The sequence below is a fragment of the Oncorhynchus mykiss genome, chromosome 9 (genome assembly GCF_057628025.1).
Source record: "Oncorhynchus mykiss isolate SJ-2025 chromosome 9, ASM5762802v1, whole genome shotgun sequence".
NCBI lineage: Eukaryota > Metazoa > Chordata > Actinopteri > Salmoniformes > Salmonidae > Oncorhynchus > Oncorhynchus mykiss.
This window is the reverse complement of record NC_143030.1, coordinates 38585575-38600748: the sequence shown is the minus strand read 5'-3', so window position 1 is coordinate 38600748 and position 15174 is coordinate 38585575. Positions and strand designations below refer to the sequence as shown.

The following is a 15174-nucleotide window of genomic DNA, read 5'->3' as shown; positions in this document are numbered from 1 at the left end:
CCAAACATGTGGAAGAAGGTGCTCTGGTCAGATGAAACCAAAATTGAACTTTTTGGCAACAATGCAAAACGTTATGTTTGGCGTAAAAGCAACACAGCTGAACACACCATCCCCACTGTCAAACATGGTGGTGGCAGCATCATGGTTTGGGCCTGCTTTTCTTCAGCAGGGACAGGGAAGATGGTTAAAATTGATGGGAAGATGGATGGAGCCAAATACAGGACCATTCTGGAAGAAAACCTGATGGAGTCTGCAAAAGACCTGAGACTGGGACGGAGATTTGTCTTGCAACAAGACAATGATCCAAAACATAAAGCAAAATCTACAATGGAATGGTTCAAAAATAAACATATCCAGGTGTTAGAATGGCCAAGTCAAAGTCCAGACCTGAATCCAATCAAGAATCTGTGGAAAGAACTGAAAACTGCTGTTCACAAATGCTCTCCATCCAACCTCACTGAGCTCGAGCTGTTTTGCAAGGAGGAATGGGAAAAAATGTCAGTCTCTCGATGTGCAAAACTGATAGAGACATACCCCAAGCGACTTACAGCTGTAATCACAGCAAAAGGTGGCGCTACAAAGTATTAACTTAAGGGGGCTGAATAATTTTGCACGCCCAATTTTTCAGTTTTTGATTTGTTAAAAAAGTTTGAAATATCCAATAAATGTCGTTCCACTTCATGATTGTGTCCCACTTGTTGTTGATTCTTCACAAAAAAATACAGTTTTATATCTTTATGTTTGAAGCCTGAAATGTGGCAAAAGGTCGCAAAGTTCAAGGGGGCCGAATACTTTCGCAAGGCACTGTATATGTGTGTACAGACATCCATGTTTGTATCCATCCATATATAGCATCTATGAATGTTAATCTGTCTACAATGTGTAAAAATGTCCTTGCGTTACATGAACCATGTTGAAACCTAACAGAGCATTTGAGAAACTGTGAGTTGCGGTAAGAGACGAAAGGCCTGTACTGAGAAGCTTTGAGAGGACTTTGTTTTGACGTCATGAGGACTGAAAGCCTGTGTTGTGATGGCTGGGCTAGGGAAAGCCACAGCATTTCAACAGGCTCCCAGTTTAGTTTAGTTTAGTCGGTGTGGGTTTTTTTTCCGGTTGGAAGCGGACACAACAGGCTTTTCTCCCAGACCCCTCTGAATTCCTCCACATAACAAAAGTTAGCTGCTGGCGAGCTTGAACTGTGTGTTTGTGTGTTTAGTAAATGGCTGCTTTGCCCAGCGTCACACAGAGTTATGTAATTGTCCGTAGCTATTGAATGGACCTCATTGTTGTCTGATTGGAACCCATTAAAGACACAAATAAAGCTGATTTCCATTAAAAACTATCAGAGCTGCTTAACTTGGCAAGGCTGGGTGGGAACTGAGACCATCAGGAAAGGAGAGGGGTAGAGAAGAGAGGAGAGGAACTGAGAGGAGAGGAAATGGAGGTTAAATGGGGAGGAAGAGCAGGAGATGGATGAAGAGAGGAGAAGAGGGGAGTCATTAAGACTGGGGGAGAGGAGATCAGGAAAGGAAAAGCATTGGGAACTTGTGTTAATCAGTTAATCAGTTTTGACCCTAGAGAGGGAAATTCTAGGGCCTTAGTCCATTACAGTGTCTCCCAGTCTGCCAATCTTATACTGAGCTGTGCAGTAAGCTCTCCCTAGACCTAGTATAGAATAGTCCTGCACTGTAAGGTCTGCTGTGTACTTACTACTGGTAAATGATTTCCACTCACATGATCTGATGTTATTTCTAGGCTTAATTCCGGTGGACACACACACAGGGGAGTCGCAGAGATATCCACAGTGGTTAGTCAGGTGGAGTTCTCCGGGGGTGTGGTTATATTGTACAGTATGTAACTCATTACCATGTACGTGAAGTGGTGATACCTGTCAACTCCTGATAAGTGTGATGCATACACTCAACTTGAGCCATTTATGGCTGACAAGAGTTAGTTGGATGAGGGGTGCAGGTATATGTCCAATGTATGACACACATACTATATATTGTATGTATCATATATGTATATTATATGTATCACATTTTCAACCTATGAAACAGTCAGGGATAAACTTTGCACTGTCATGTGAATGTGCTTTGTGATTGTCTACTGTATACAGACATAGTTATGCTCCGTCTAGGCGTAAACAATAAGGTGTGCTCGTCACAGGTGTATTGAGTTTAGGGTATCTTTTCTCCGTGGCTAAGTACACCTCTGTTGGTCCCTCTCTCTTTCTCTCTCGCTCTCCCTTTTCCTTCCTTTCTTTGAGATCTGAACTTTACACTCCAGATTAGCTTTACTACCCTTGACCCCTAGCTTCTGTGGATCAGACGGAACACTGTGACCATGGTAACGTGTTCCGAGTGGGTGAGGATCTCTAGGGCATTAGAGGAGTCTGCTTTCATAAAGCCCTTATCAGTGTCTGTCCTCCCTTATAGCTCAGAAATCCTTTATCAAGATGGAAGTTAGGTCATACTCTCAGATAAATGAGAGGGGCATTGGGAAAATGAGGGATTACCATTCTCCTCTTTCTGGTGTGTGTGTGTGTGTGTGTGTGTGTGTGTGTGTGTGTGTGTGTGTGTGTGTGTGTGTGTGTGTGTGTGTGTGTGTGTGTGTGTGTGTGTGTGTGTGTGTGTGTGTGTGTGTGTGTGTGTGTGTGTGTGTGTGTGTGTGTGTGTGTGTGTGTGTGTGTGTGTGTTCTTGCATCTGTACCTGGACGCATGCTCTTGCTTATCGTGCGTTTTAGGCCCGGTTTATGGGGATGGATGGATTACTCCTGTGCCAGTCTGTGAGTGTCTCTGATCTGTTCGTTATCACGGGCAAGCTTGTGTCTCAGCGCTGCTTCGCAGGGCACTCAAGTTCACTGTGGTCAGCTGACTCAGCCATTCCTTGGCCTCCCTCCTTTATCTATCTCAGTCAGTGGCCAGACAGCTATTTTAGTGGGCCGTTTTTGAGGCCACAGTTAATCCGTGTCATCATGTCTTTGATCTCACTTCTGCAGTTAAAGCCATGTAGCTTAGTCTTACCAATGATGACGCTTATTTAAAAATGTAATCCTTTTTATCACAAGGTTGTAATGTAACAAAATGTGGAAAAAGTGAAGGGGTCTGAAAACTTTACGAATGCACTTTAATTTGACACATTTTTGGATCTGGATATATAGGCCTATGGATTCTCACTTTAGGCATACGGTTGAAATGCGAACTTTTCTCATTCTTTGATTAATTTCCTTGTCAATTGGCAGCACATCTTGTTAATTGGGACTTTTCATTTTAGCTGTCATCATAATAATAGGCTTGTTCTCTTTTTGGGCCATTAAAGAGATTCTCTGGTAATTTTGTGTACTTTTTAGCCAGTATTTCTGAAAGTAGCACTCACGAGCCAAAAGTGGTCCCCAAAAATGACGTACTACGTCACATATGTGCAGATATGTGCACCACGCCATTGCTCTCTCTGTGTCTCTCTTGCCGTGTTCAAAACAACGGGGAACTAGGAAATTTCTGACTTCTGACTTCAGTGTGTTCAAAACAACTGGCAACTCAGGAAAAAACAAGATCAGACTGGGAAAAATCGGTTTGAATAGTCATCCAACTCGGGAACTCTGGCCTCTTTCTAGAGCTCTGACTTTCCAACCTGAAGATCACTTATTATGTCATGATTTGATATTTTTCTGAGTTCCTAGTTGTTTTGAATGCGGCAACTCTTTGCTGTGTCCACTGAGCCTTTCTGCCCACCGTGCAACCTCATTGGATAATGCTGGGCAGGCCTTTTTCTAGCTGTCACTCGAATGCGAGGGGCTGAAGCTCATTGGCTAGAATTCAAATTGCTAGGGTGCCGGCCTATGTGGGAGAAAATGTAGGGAAAATGTCTCAGCAGAGCTTCAAGAAAAGAGTGGCTTTGAAACTAGGGATTTCGTGGCTAATTGAGGTAAAACAGTAATTCTGCTCCTAGATTATTTATGTAGACTATGAACTACACATTGACACATCCAGTCCAAAGCAGGAGGTTTCAAAGTCATCATTGTATGATTAGGATTTCACAATTTATATACAGTTGAAGTCGGAGGTTTACATACACTTAGGTTGGAGTCATTAAAACTTGTTTTTCAACCACTCCACACATGTCTTGTTAACAAACTATAGTTTTAGCAAGTTGGTTAGGACATCTACTTTGTGTACGACAAGTAATTTTTCCAACAATTGTTTACAGACCCATTATTTCACTTATTAACTGTACCACAATTCCAGTGGGTCAGAAGTTCACATACACTAAGTTGACTGTGCTTTTAAACAGCTTGGAAAATAGCAGAAAATTATGTCATGGCTTTAGAAGCTTCTGATCGGCTGTGTACCTGTGGATGTATTTCAAGGCCTACCTTCAAACTCAGTGCCTCTTTGCTTGACATCATGGAAAAGTCAAAAGAAATCAGCCAAAACCTCAGTAAACAAATTGTAGACCTCCACAAGTCTGGTTCATCCATGGGAGCAATTTCCAAACGCCTAAAGGTACCACTGTACAAAAAATTATGCGCAAGTATAAACACCATGGGACCACGCAGCAGTCATACCGCTCAGGAAGGAGACGCGTTCTGTCTCCTAGAGATGAACGTACTTTAGTGCGAAAAGTGCAAATCGATCCCAGAACAACAGCAAAGGACCTTGTAAAGATGCTGGAGGAAACAGGTACAAAAGTATCTATATCCACAGTAAAACAAGTCCTATATCGACATAACCTGAAAGGCCGCTCAGCAAGGAAGAAGCCACTGCTCCAAAACTGTCATAAAAAAGCCAGACTACGGTTTGCAACTGCACATGGGGACAAAGATCGTACTTTTTGGAGAAATGTCTTCTGGTCTGATGAAACAAAAATAGAACTGTTTGGCCATAATGACCATTTGTTTGGAGGAAAAAGGGGGAGGCTTGCAAACCGAAGAACACCATCCCAACTGTGAAGCACTAGGGTGGCAGCATCATGTTGTGGGGGTGCTTTGCTACAGGAGGGACTGGTGCATTTCACAAAATAGATGGCGTTATGAGGGAGGAAAATTATGGGACATATTGAAGCAACATCTCAAGACATCAGAAGTGAATGTGTCTTCCAAATGGACAATGAGCCCAAGCATACTTCTAAAGTTGTGGCAAAATGGCTTAAGGACAACAAAGTCAAGGTATTGGAGTGGCCATCACAAAACCCTTATCTCAATCCCATAGAAAATTTGTGGGAAGAACTGAAAAAGCATGTGCGAGCAAGGAGGCCTTCAAACCTGACTCAACCTATTGTGGGAAGCTTGTTGAAGGCTACCTGAAACGTTTGACCCAAGTTAAACAATTTAAAGGCAATGCTACCAAATACTAATTGAGTGTATGTACATTTCTGACCCACTGGGAATGTGATGAAAGAAATACAAGCTGAAATAAATCATTCTCTCCACTATTATTCTGACATTTCACATTCATAAAACAAAGTGCCGATCCTAACTGACCTAAAACAGGGATTTTTTACTAGGATTAAATGTCAGGAATTGTGAAAAACTGAGTTTAACTGTACTTGGCTAAGGTGTATGTAAACGTTCGACTTCAACTGTATATATTTTTGATTTAACTAGGCAGGTCAGTTAAGAATTCATTCTTATTTACAATGAAGGCCTACTCCGGCCAAACCCGGACGATGCTGGGCCAATTGTGCGCCGCCCTATGGGACTCCGAATCACTGCCAGATATGATGCAGCCTGGATTCGAACCAGGTAATGTAGTGAAACCTCATGCAGAGATGCAGTGCCTTTGATTGCTGCACCACTTGGGAGCCCAACAATGCCATATTCAAAATAATTGGAGCGTGTGTGTGTGTGTGTGTGTGTGTGTGTGTGTGTGTGTGTGTGTGTGTGTGTGTGTGTGTGTGTGTGTGTGTGTGTGTGTGTGTGTGTGTGTGTGTGTGTGTGTGTGTGTGTGTGTGTGTGTGTGTGTGTGTGTGTGTGTGTGTGTGTGTGGCATTCCTGAAACTGTCAGACTGGTTGAGCTTGTCCCACTGCCACCTTTCTTCAGCTGCTGTTTGGCACAGAGAGAGGCAAAGTTTTGATGTTATCTAATTTACACTCCCAACCACCCTGATTTCTGTACTCTGTTAGTCAGTTTTTCCTCCCTGAATGTCTGTTTTCAGAATGGAAAGATTAAACCCAGATTAAGGAGGGAGTTTTATATAAATAGTTATATGTCCAAGGGTTTTGTTTCTATAAATCCATGTCAAGGTCAAAAAGTTGTTTACGGAAAATTGTTCAGATTTTTTCGTTTTGACCTTTTTTGGAGAACATCCTGTTTCCTCCAGTTTTTTTCTGAGAAACGATTTGCATTGTGCAATACATTTTGATTAATACATATGCAATACATATGATTCATATTCTTGTGTGACAGGTGAAACGAGAACCTTGAGGTGAAAATACATAGTGAAACTATAGGGTTAGGCTACTGTGTTCAAAGAAGGAATAAATGTTCCTCTTATTTCCACCAAGTTGTTTGAAATAAATAAACATGAACAATACAGATCGCGGGCGGTTTGAAATGTCTCTGACAAGTCTTTTTTTTTTATCACAATCGGAACATGAGCGGATAATGATTGACGTTTGAGCACTTCTTGCACTTGGCTCTAGGCGTGATTGCAGGAGGATGATGTCACCACTTTCACGCCGAGGGGAGGGGGTGAGGAGCGTCGGGGAGAGGAGGATAGTCAGGGTTCAGGTACACTAAATCTGTATACATAAATTAGGGGAGTTGGCGTGAGCAAGGGGCGAAGCTCCAGAGCGGGATACATGAATGAAGTCGCCAGACCGACTGAGGGAATAAGGTAACATGGATTGGGAACAAGTACTCCGATTGGAGAATGGCAAGGTGAGAGAGTTTTCGCTGCATTGCAGTTTCGCTGTCCCTTGTCTTTTTGAAAGTATCAGGTGTCTCTGTATTTTGGAGCATAATGGTTTCAATAGACTCGATTTTAGTTTTCTTACAGCTGTCTCAATTACCGGATGCTGTGGTTTTCTTTTTAATCATGTCATTACAGAGTGGTATATGTCATCAGTTAGTCATATTGTGCCAACAGGTGAGGAATCTGCCAGTTTTCTATTTCCCAACTTTGGCGTGCATATACTGGCTCTCCCCATCCCTCTTGCTCCTGTCTGTTCGGTGCACTGTAGCATATGCCAGTGTCAGTCTCTGATGCGGAGAATGGCCCCAGGGAATGTGTTGACAGTTAGGTTAGTAAGTAGTGAGCATGGCCCTTGACTTTGTCGCTACTGGAGTTGTAGGGCTCAGGGGATTCATGGTTCCCAGTCTATTCTAACTCCTAACTATCATGGAGTGCTAATCGAATACCACATTTCCCATTTAGATTTCATTTTTTTAAACTGGTGCTTGTTGGCAGAAATCAGGTGAATGCCTGAAAAAGCAAAGGTTGTCTGTAGGTAGACCTAATCTGTGAATCAATGTCAACACTGTAATCGCAAATCCGACATCCTGTCATACATGATGTCCTACGTTGTACTGGGCACACTAGTGATTAGGTTCAATGATATTATCCACCTCCACTCATGATTAACAATTTGTTACTGATGACAAATGTTTGATTTCCTCTATGGTTCAGCCTGCATGCCATGCTACACAGTCAGTATTGTCTGGGCATATGGAAGGAAATTGGTTATTTTTCAGCCGCTTCCTTTTTTCTGTTTTCTTTGTGGAGCCCATATTGTGATCATGAATTCCCCTCTCCTCCACCAGATTGAGCGGTTAGAGGTGAGTGGCTTAGCTCAGACCCCCCAGGCAGTGTCGTGTGGGGAGGATGGGTCTTTCTCTGGGGGTGACGATGGCACCCCGGACCCCCAGCGCACCAAGCAGGCCATCGCCCAGCTGCAGCAGAAAATCCTGAAGCTCACCGAGCAGATCAAGATTGAGCAGACGACCAGAGACAACAACGTGGCCGAGTACCTCAAACTGGCCAACAACGCTGACAAGCAGCAGAGTGCCCGCATCAAACAGGTGAGCAGAGTTTTTATCGTTTTGATATGAAACACAAAACAGTTGAATGACAATACACCAGACAGATCTACTTTTACTGGATAACAGCACTGCTAAATGATAGAATATATTACTACAATACAGTGCATTTGGAAAGTATTCAGACCCCCTCACTTTTTCCACATTTTGTTACGTTACAGCTGTATTCTGAAATGGATTAAAAAATATATATATCTCATCAATCTTCACACAATACCCCATAATGACGAAGCAAAAACTGTTTTTTTTTTACAACTTTTTTGCAAATGTATTAAAATAAAAAACGGAAATATCACATTACATACAGTACCAGTCAAAAGTTTGGAGTGGACACACCTACAGCACTCATCCCAGGGTTTTTCTCTATTTTTACTATTTTCTACATTGTAGAATAATAGTGAAGATATCAAAACTATGAAATAGCACATATGGAATCATGTAGTAACCAAAAAAAATTGTTAAACAAATCTAAATATATTTTATATTTGAGAATCTTCAAAGTAGCCACCCTTTGCCTTGATGACAGCTTTGCACACTCTTGGCATTCTCTCAACCAGCTTCATGAGGTAGTCACCTGGAATGTGTTACAATTAACAGCTGTGCCTTTGTTAAAAGTAAATTTATGGAATTTCTTTCCTTCTTAATGTGTTTGAGCCAATCAGATGTGTTGTGACAAGGTAGGGTTGGTATACAGAAGATAGACCAATTCCATGTTATGGCAAGAACAGCTCAAATGAGCAAAGAGAAATGACCGTCCATTACTTTAAGACATGAAGGTCAGTCAATCCGGAAAATTACAAGATCTTTGAAAGTTTGAATGTTTCTTCAAGTGCAGTTCCAAAACCATCAAGTTACCACCACAGGAAAGGAAGAGCTACCACAGCATTCTGCAGCGATACGCCATCCCATCTGGTTTGCACTTAGTAGGACTATTGTTTGTTTTTCAACAGGACAATGGCCCAACACACCTCCAGGCTGTGTAAGGGCTATTTGACCAAGAAGGAGAGTGATGGAGTACTGCATTAGATGACCTGGCCTCCACAATCACACGACCTCAACCCAATTGAGATGGTTTGGGATGAGTTGGACCGCAGAGTGAAGGAAAAGCAGCCAACAAGTGCTCAGCATATGTGGGAACTCATTCAAGACTGTTGGAAAAGCATTCCAGGTGAAGCTGGTTGAGAGAATGCCAAGAGTGTACAAAGCTGTCATCAAGGCAAGGTTAGCTACTTTGAAGAGTTTGTTAAACACTTTTTTGGTTACTACATGATTCCATATGGGGTTTTTCAGTGCTTTCTTGGGTATGACGCTACAAGCTTGGCATACCTATTTTTGGGGAGTCCCCCCCCCCCTCGTGACAGAGAAAATAAGTTATTTGTTATGGCCCACTAAAGTTAATTTCCTGCAGTTCTGTACATTTTACCATGTGGCTTAGAGAAAATGTTGCAGTTTTAAAGCACGTTTGCTGCAAATCTACTCATTTTGCCATGGGCGGAGAGAATATTTTGACATTTTATAACTCATTTCATACAATTCTACTACAATTCTACACATTTTGCAATAGGGTGGAGGCAAATGTTTTCAGTTTTTAATATGACAATTGATGATTAATGGGTTATCCCGGTCGGTAATTTGACCATGCTTACTACGTTTAGATAGCTGGCCGCTAGACTAATTTACCAATCTAAAACATCTTTGCTGACATGGGCTAATTGAGTGACTGCTGATGCACAGCCACATTTCCAATTTGCACCTTGTGTATTATATTATTCTAACTCACAACAGTAAGTTGAGACCCTGACTTTGTACGTGCATTTAAAAAATGGTATTGACCCACGTGTAGATGAAGGGGAGGAGACAGGTTAAATAAGGATTTAAAGCCTTGAGACAATTGAGACATGGATTGTGTATGTGTGACATTTAGGGCGTGAATGGGAGTGCCTTTTAAATGCGGTATGGTAGTAGGTTCCAGGCGCACCGGTTTGTGTCAAGAACTGCAACACTGCTGGGTTTTTCACGAGCAACAGTTTCCCATTGTGTATCAAGAATGGTCTACCACCCAAAGGACATCCAGCTAGACACAACTGTGGGAAGCATTGGAGTCAACATGGGCCAGCATCCCTGTGGAACGCTTTCAACACCTTGTAGAGTCCATGCCCAGACAAAATTTGGCTTTTCTGAAGGCAAAAGGAATGGGGGGCAACTCAATATTAGGAAGATGTTCCTAATGTTTGGTATACTCAGTGTAAATGTCATATTAAACACAGTAATCTAAATGTCCTATATAACTGCAGGTGTTTGAGAAGAAGAACCAGAAGTCAGCCCAGACCATCCAGCAGCTGCAGAGGAAGCTGGAACACTACCACCGCAAGCTGAGGGAGGTGGAGCACAACGGCATCCCTCGCCAGTCCAAGGACGTCCTCAGGGACATGCAGCAAGGCCTAAAGGGTGTGGGGGCAAAGGTCACAGGCTTCAGCGAAGGTGTGGTGGACAGCGTCAAGGGAGGCCTCACCAGCTTCTCGCAGGCCACGCACTCTGCTGCCGCCGGGGTCGTCTCCAAGCCCCGAGAGATCGCCTCGCTGTTCCGCAACAAGTTTGGCAGCGCCGACAACATCCCCGGGCTGAAGGACTCCTTGGATGACCCGTCATGTGTTGAGGAGGGTTTGATGGGGGCCGGGGGGAGGTCTCTGGGCCTCGCAGGCCACCACCACCTGCAGTCCAGTCCCAAGTACGGTAGCGAGGATGACTGCTCCAGCGCTACCTCAGGGTCGGCAGGGGCCAACAGCACGACTGGGGCCCCCGGAGGCCCCCCCAGCTCCAGGAGGAACACCCTGGAGAGGAGCCAGAGCTCCAGCCTGGACATGCTGCTGCAGGAAGTGCAGGAGCTGAGGGAAGGCCAGGGGAGACTAGAGGAGAGTCTGGAGGTACTTAAGAGCCACTATCAGAGGGACTACACTGTCATCATGCAGACCCTACAGGAGGAACGATTCAGGTACGGAAAGAATCATTAAATAACGAGAGAGGGAGAGAGACCTGTATGAAAAACTCCATTCAAAGATGGGTAAGGTTAACATTTGAGAGGTTATCTTTAAGTGTTATGGAAGCATGTATGTTTGTTGTAAAGGTAGTGACAGTAAACATAAAGATACACAGAAATTACAGAAACACCGTTATGCATCATTCAGGCAGAGAGAACAGCTGTAGACTACTAAACTGTAGAGGTGTTTGTACAGACAATTTAGTAAAGACACTAAAGGAACAGAGGTCTCCATTTAAATATATTTAGGCAAATTAACAGGGGAGAGAGAGAGAGAGAGATGTGTTTAGGCAACAAATACAGACCATCAAAACTGAGGGACCCTAATGAGCTTTGAGCGTGTCTGCTGATGACTATGTTCTCGCAATTAACCACACAGCTATGGTTAAACCACTGTGTTTAAACCTTTGATAAGAGTCTGAAGCATAACTAATGAAGAAATGGGTGGATGAATGAATGAGAATACAACCTGAACTGAAGACTTTGTATTTATCTTTTCATGACTTGTAATGAACTAAGTCCACTGGTTATTTCACACTGTTTCTGTGTTGAGACTGCTACCTGTATAACTCTTAGAGGAAACTTTACCAAAGAGATCATCAACTAGATTCAGCCGCAGACCCTTTTTTTTTTGTTGAGCGAATGGTCGGGGGCCGGAACATACAAATTGACTGCAAGAAGCCCAAACAGATATAATATTTGACTAGAACAGAATCATTTAAAACATTGCTTACATTTGCATATGATCACATATATCTCTCTATTATGCATGGGAATACTTTGGAACAGATTTCTTAAATTAAAATTACTTGGAGCTGATTTCCTGGTGTTCTTTTTGTTTTTTATTTCCAACAATGAGTTTATGCTCAGACAACTTGGGTTCTGCGGTAGCTCCTCCTCCTCCCCTTCTCTCTGACTCACATGTTATGCTTCTATTCTGCTTGATCTGTTGTGTGTGTGCGTGCCAGTGTGGTACCAGAGGGAAGAGTTGTAGATTATATTAAAATGTGAATCTAAACAGGTCAGGTGAGCCATAATGAGATCAGACTGGTGAAGTGATTCACCTAATCACGCACACATGCATGCACAGACAAGCACATTATGCATTTATTCTAATTTTTTGTACGACTGTATTCAAAAATACTCACGTTCATATACAGCTCTTTTTTTTTGCCTGTTCAGTTGCTTTCCACTACTAATAACATCAATCTTCCTGGTCTCCTCCCTCCTGCTGAGAGTATGTGATTGGTCAGTGTCATCCTGCTGATTATCTGCCATTGGTCAGTCTTATCGACAGACGCGTAAGCATGTGCTAATCAGCTCACAGATAGCCATCAGTCCAGTCAGTTGTCATTTGAGCTAAAAGCTCTTTAGGCTCTTTTCCTGGAAAAACTGGAACCTCTGTTTCTCTAAAGTGGCACTCGAGAGAGCGTGTGTTTGTCTGTGTGTGCGCGTGTGCGTGTGTGACTGTCCGCCTCTCTGAATCTCTGTCTGTGTCTATGTTTGCGTGAGCTATTAGACTAACATTTGTGTCTATATTTGGGTATGTCTAGGTGTGAGCGTCTGGAGGAGCAGCTGAATGATCTGACAGAGCTTCATCAGAATGAGATCATAAACCTGAAGCAGGAGCTGGCCAGCATGGAGGAGAAGATAGCCTACCAGTCCTACGAGAGAGCCAGAGACTCACAGGTCAGTCACACGCACAACCACACACACACACACACACACACACACACACTGTACACTAAAGTCCATTACTGTGAATGTAGACTATCATTTGCTTGCAGTTAGAATTAATTCAATATTGAATTGTGAGAATCGCTGTTTTCAATCTTCAAAGACATTCGGTCTCCTATGTGTACAGTGTGCACACTGTACACATACAAACTAGATAGCCAGACAATTGTATGATTGTGATTAATTTCACAAACACAATTTCATCTGAAGTCAAACAGAAAGGCTTTCAGTTATAAGGAATGAGGATGAGGCACAATAATCTTTCTTCTGTGTGTGGGAGTACCAGGTTATTTTACAGTTCACCATTTACCTGGTATTTAATTTGGATGACAATACATGATAATGAATTCATATTTACAGTTGAAGTTGGGAGTTTACATACACCTTAGCCAAATAGATTTAAACTCAGTTTTACACAATTCCTGACATTTAATCCTAGTAAAAAATCCCTGTTTTAGGTCAGTTAGGATCACCACTTTATTTTAAGAATGTGAAATGTCAGAATAATAGTGGAGAGAGCGATTTATTTCAGCTTTTATTTCTTTCATCACATTCCCAGTGGGTCAGAAGTTTACATACACTCAATTAGTATTTGGTAGCATTGCCTTTAAATTGTTTAACTTGGATCAAAGGTTTCAGGTAACCTTCCACAAGCTTCCCACAATAAGTTGGGTGAATTTTGAGCCATTCCTCCTGACAGAGCTGGTGTAACTGAGTCTGGTTTGTTGGCCTCCTTGCTCACACACGCTTTTTCAGTTCTGCCCACAAATGTTCTATAGGATTGAGGTCATGGCTTTGTGATGGCCACTCTAATACCTTGACTTTGTTGTCCTTAAGCCATTTTGCCACGACTTTGGAAGTATGCTTGGGGTCATTGTCCATTTGGAAGACCCATTTGCGACCAAGCTTTAACTTCCCGACTGATGTCTTGAGATGTTGGTTCAATATATCCACATAATTTTCCTCCCTCATGATGCCATCTATTTTGTGAAGTGCACCCGTCCCTCCTGCAGCAAAGCACCCCCACAACATGATCCTGCCACCCCCGTGCCTCACGGCTGGGATGGTGTTCTTCGGCTTGCGAACGTCCCCCTTTATCCTCCTAACATAACGATGGTCATTAGGGCCAAACAGTTCTATTTTTGTTTAATCAGACAAGTATGATCTTTGTCCCCATGTGCAGTTGCAAACCGTAGTCTGGCTTTTTTATGGCGGTTTTGGAGCAGTGGCTTCTTCCTTGCTGAGCGGCCTTTCAGGTTATGTCAATATAGGACTTGTTTTACTGTGGATATAGATACTTTTGTACCTGTTTCCTCCAGCATCTTTACAAGGTCCTTTGCTGTTGTTCTGGGATTGATTTGCACTTTTCTCACTAAAGTACGTTTATCTCTAGGAGACCGAACGCGTCTCCTTCCTAAATGGTATGACTGCTGCGTGGTCCCATGGTGTTTATACTTGCGCACAATTTTTTGTACAGATGAGCATGGTACCTTCAGGCGTTTGGAAATTGCTCCCAAGGATGAACCAGACTTGTGGAGGTCTACAATTTGTTTTCTGAGGTTTTGGCTGATTTCTTTTGATTTTCCCATGATGTCAAGCGAATAGGCACTAAGTTTGAAGGTAGGCCTTGAAATAAATCCACAGGAACACCTCCAATTGACTCAAATGATGTCAATTAGCCCATCAGAAAAAAAAAAGCCATGACATCATTTTCTGGAATTTTCCAAGCTGTTTAAAGGCACAGTCTACTTATTGTATGTAAACTTCTGACCCACTGGAATAGTGATACAGTGAGTTATAAGTGAAATAATGATTCTGTAAACAAATGTTGGATAAATTACTTGTGTCATGCACAATGTAGATCTCCTAACCGACATGCCAAAACTATAGTTTGTTAACAAGAAATTTGTGGAGTGGTTGAAAAACGAGTTTTAACGACTCCAACCTAAGTGTATGTAAACTTCTGACTTCAACTGTATATTTGTTTCATTGGAATCCATAAGAACTAGCATCATAATGTACCAGATAGTTAGTTATTTTGTTGAGTTCCTTCACAGGTTCGTCCCAGAAAAGTAACCATTGTTTCAATGTAATTTCTTATTAAATAACAGGGCATTACCAGCTTAAACAGGACTGTAAAATGAACTGAAAACCATGTCTGTGTACCATAACCTCAGTGGGTTGTTTGTCTGTAAACAGAGCATTTCCGTGTCTGTAAACCACATGTCCTTTTGTCCTGCATGAGGTTGTGGGTGCACAACGTTGCCTTATCTTTAACCTACACATCCCTCTCTTTGATGTTTTAAATTAAATGCTAGAGTTTTACATTGAATGATCTTTGTTATTTGTCTGCCAGACACT

At 42.4% G+C, this 15174-nt stretch overlaps 1 protein-coding gene across 6 annotated transcripts in view; it reads left to right on the top strand.

The window, feature by feature from the left end:
• Positions 1-15174, top strand: part of LOC110531972 (transmembrane and coiled-coil domains protein 1) — a 466184-nt gene that overhangs the window by 448585 nt on the left and 2425 nt on the right. For 4 of the 6 annotated variants that reach the window (XM_090184114.1, XM_036987873.2, XM_090184115.1 and 1 more), the window contains 3 exons: positions 7764-8021; positions 10334-11031; positions 12630-12765. In XM_090184114.1, the coding sequence (XP_090040240.1) occupies positions 7764-8021; positions 10334-11031; positions 12630-12765 (1092 nt within the window). Of the gene's footprint in view, positions 1-6570; positions 6882-7763; positions 8022-9129; positions 9261-10333; positions 11032-12629; positions 12766-15174 lie in introns of those variants that run through there. The other 2 variants (XM_021615520.3, XM_090184116.1) reach the window with 2 other exon arrangements.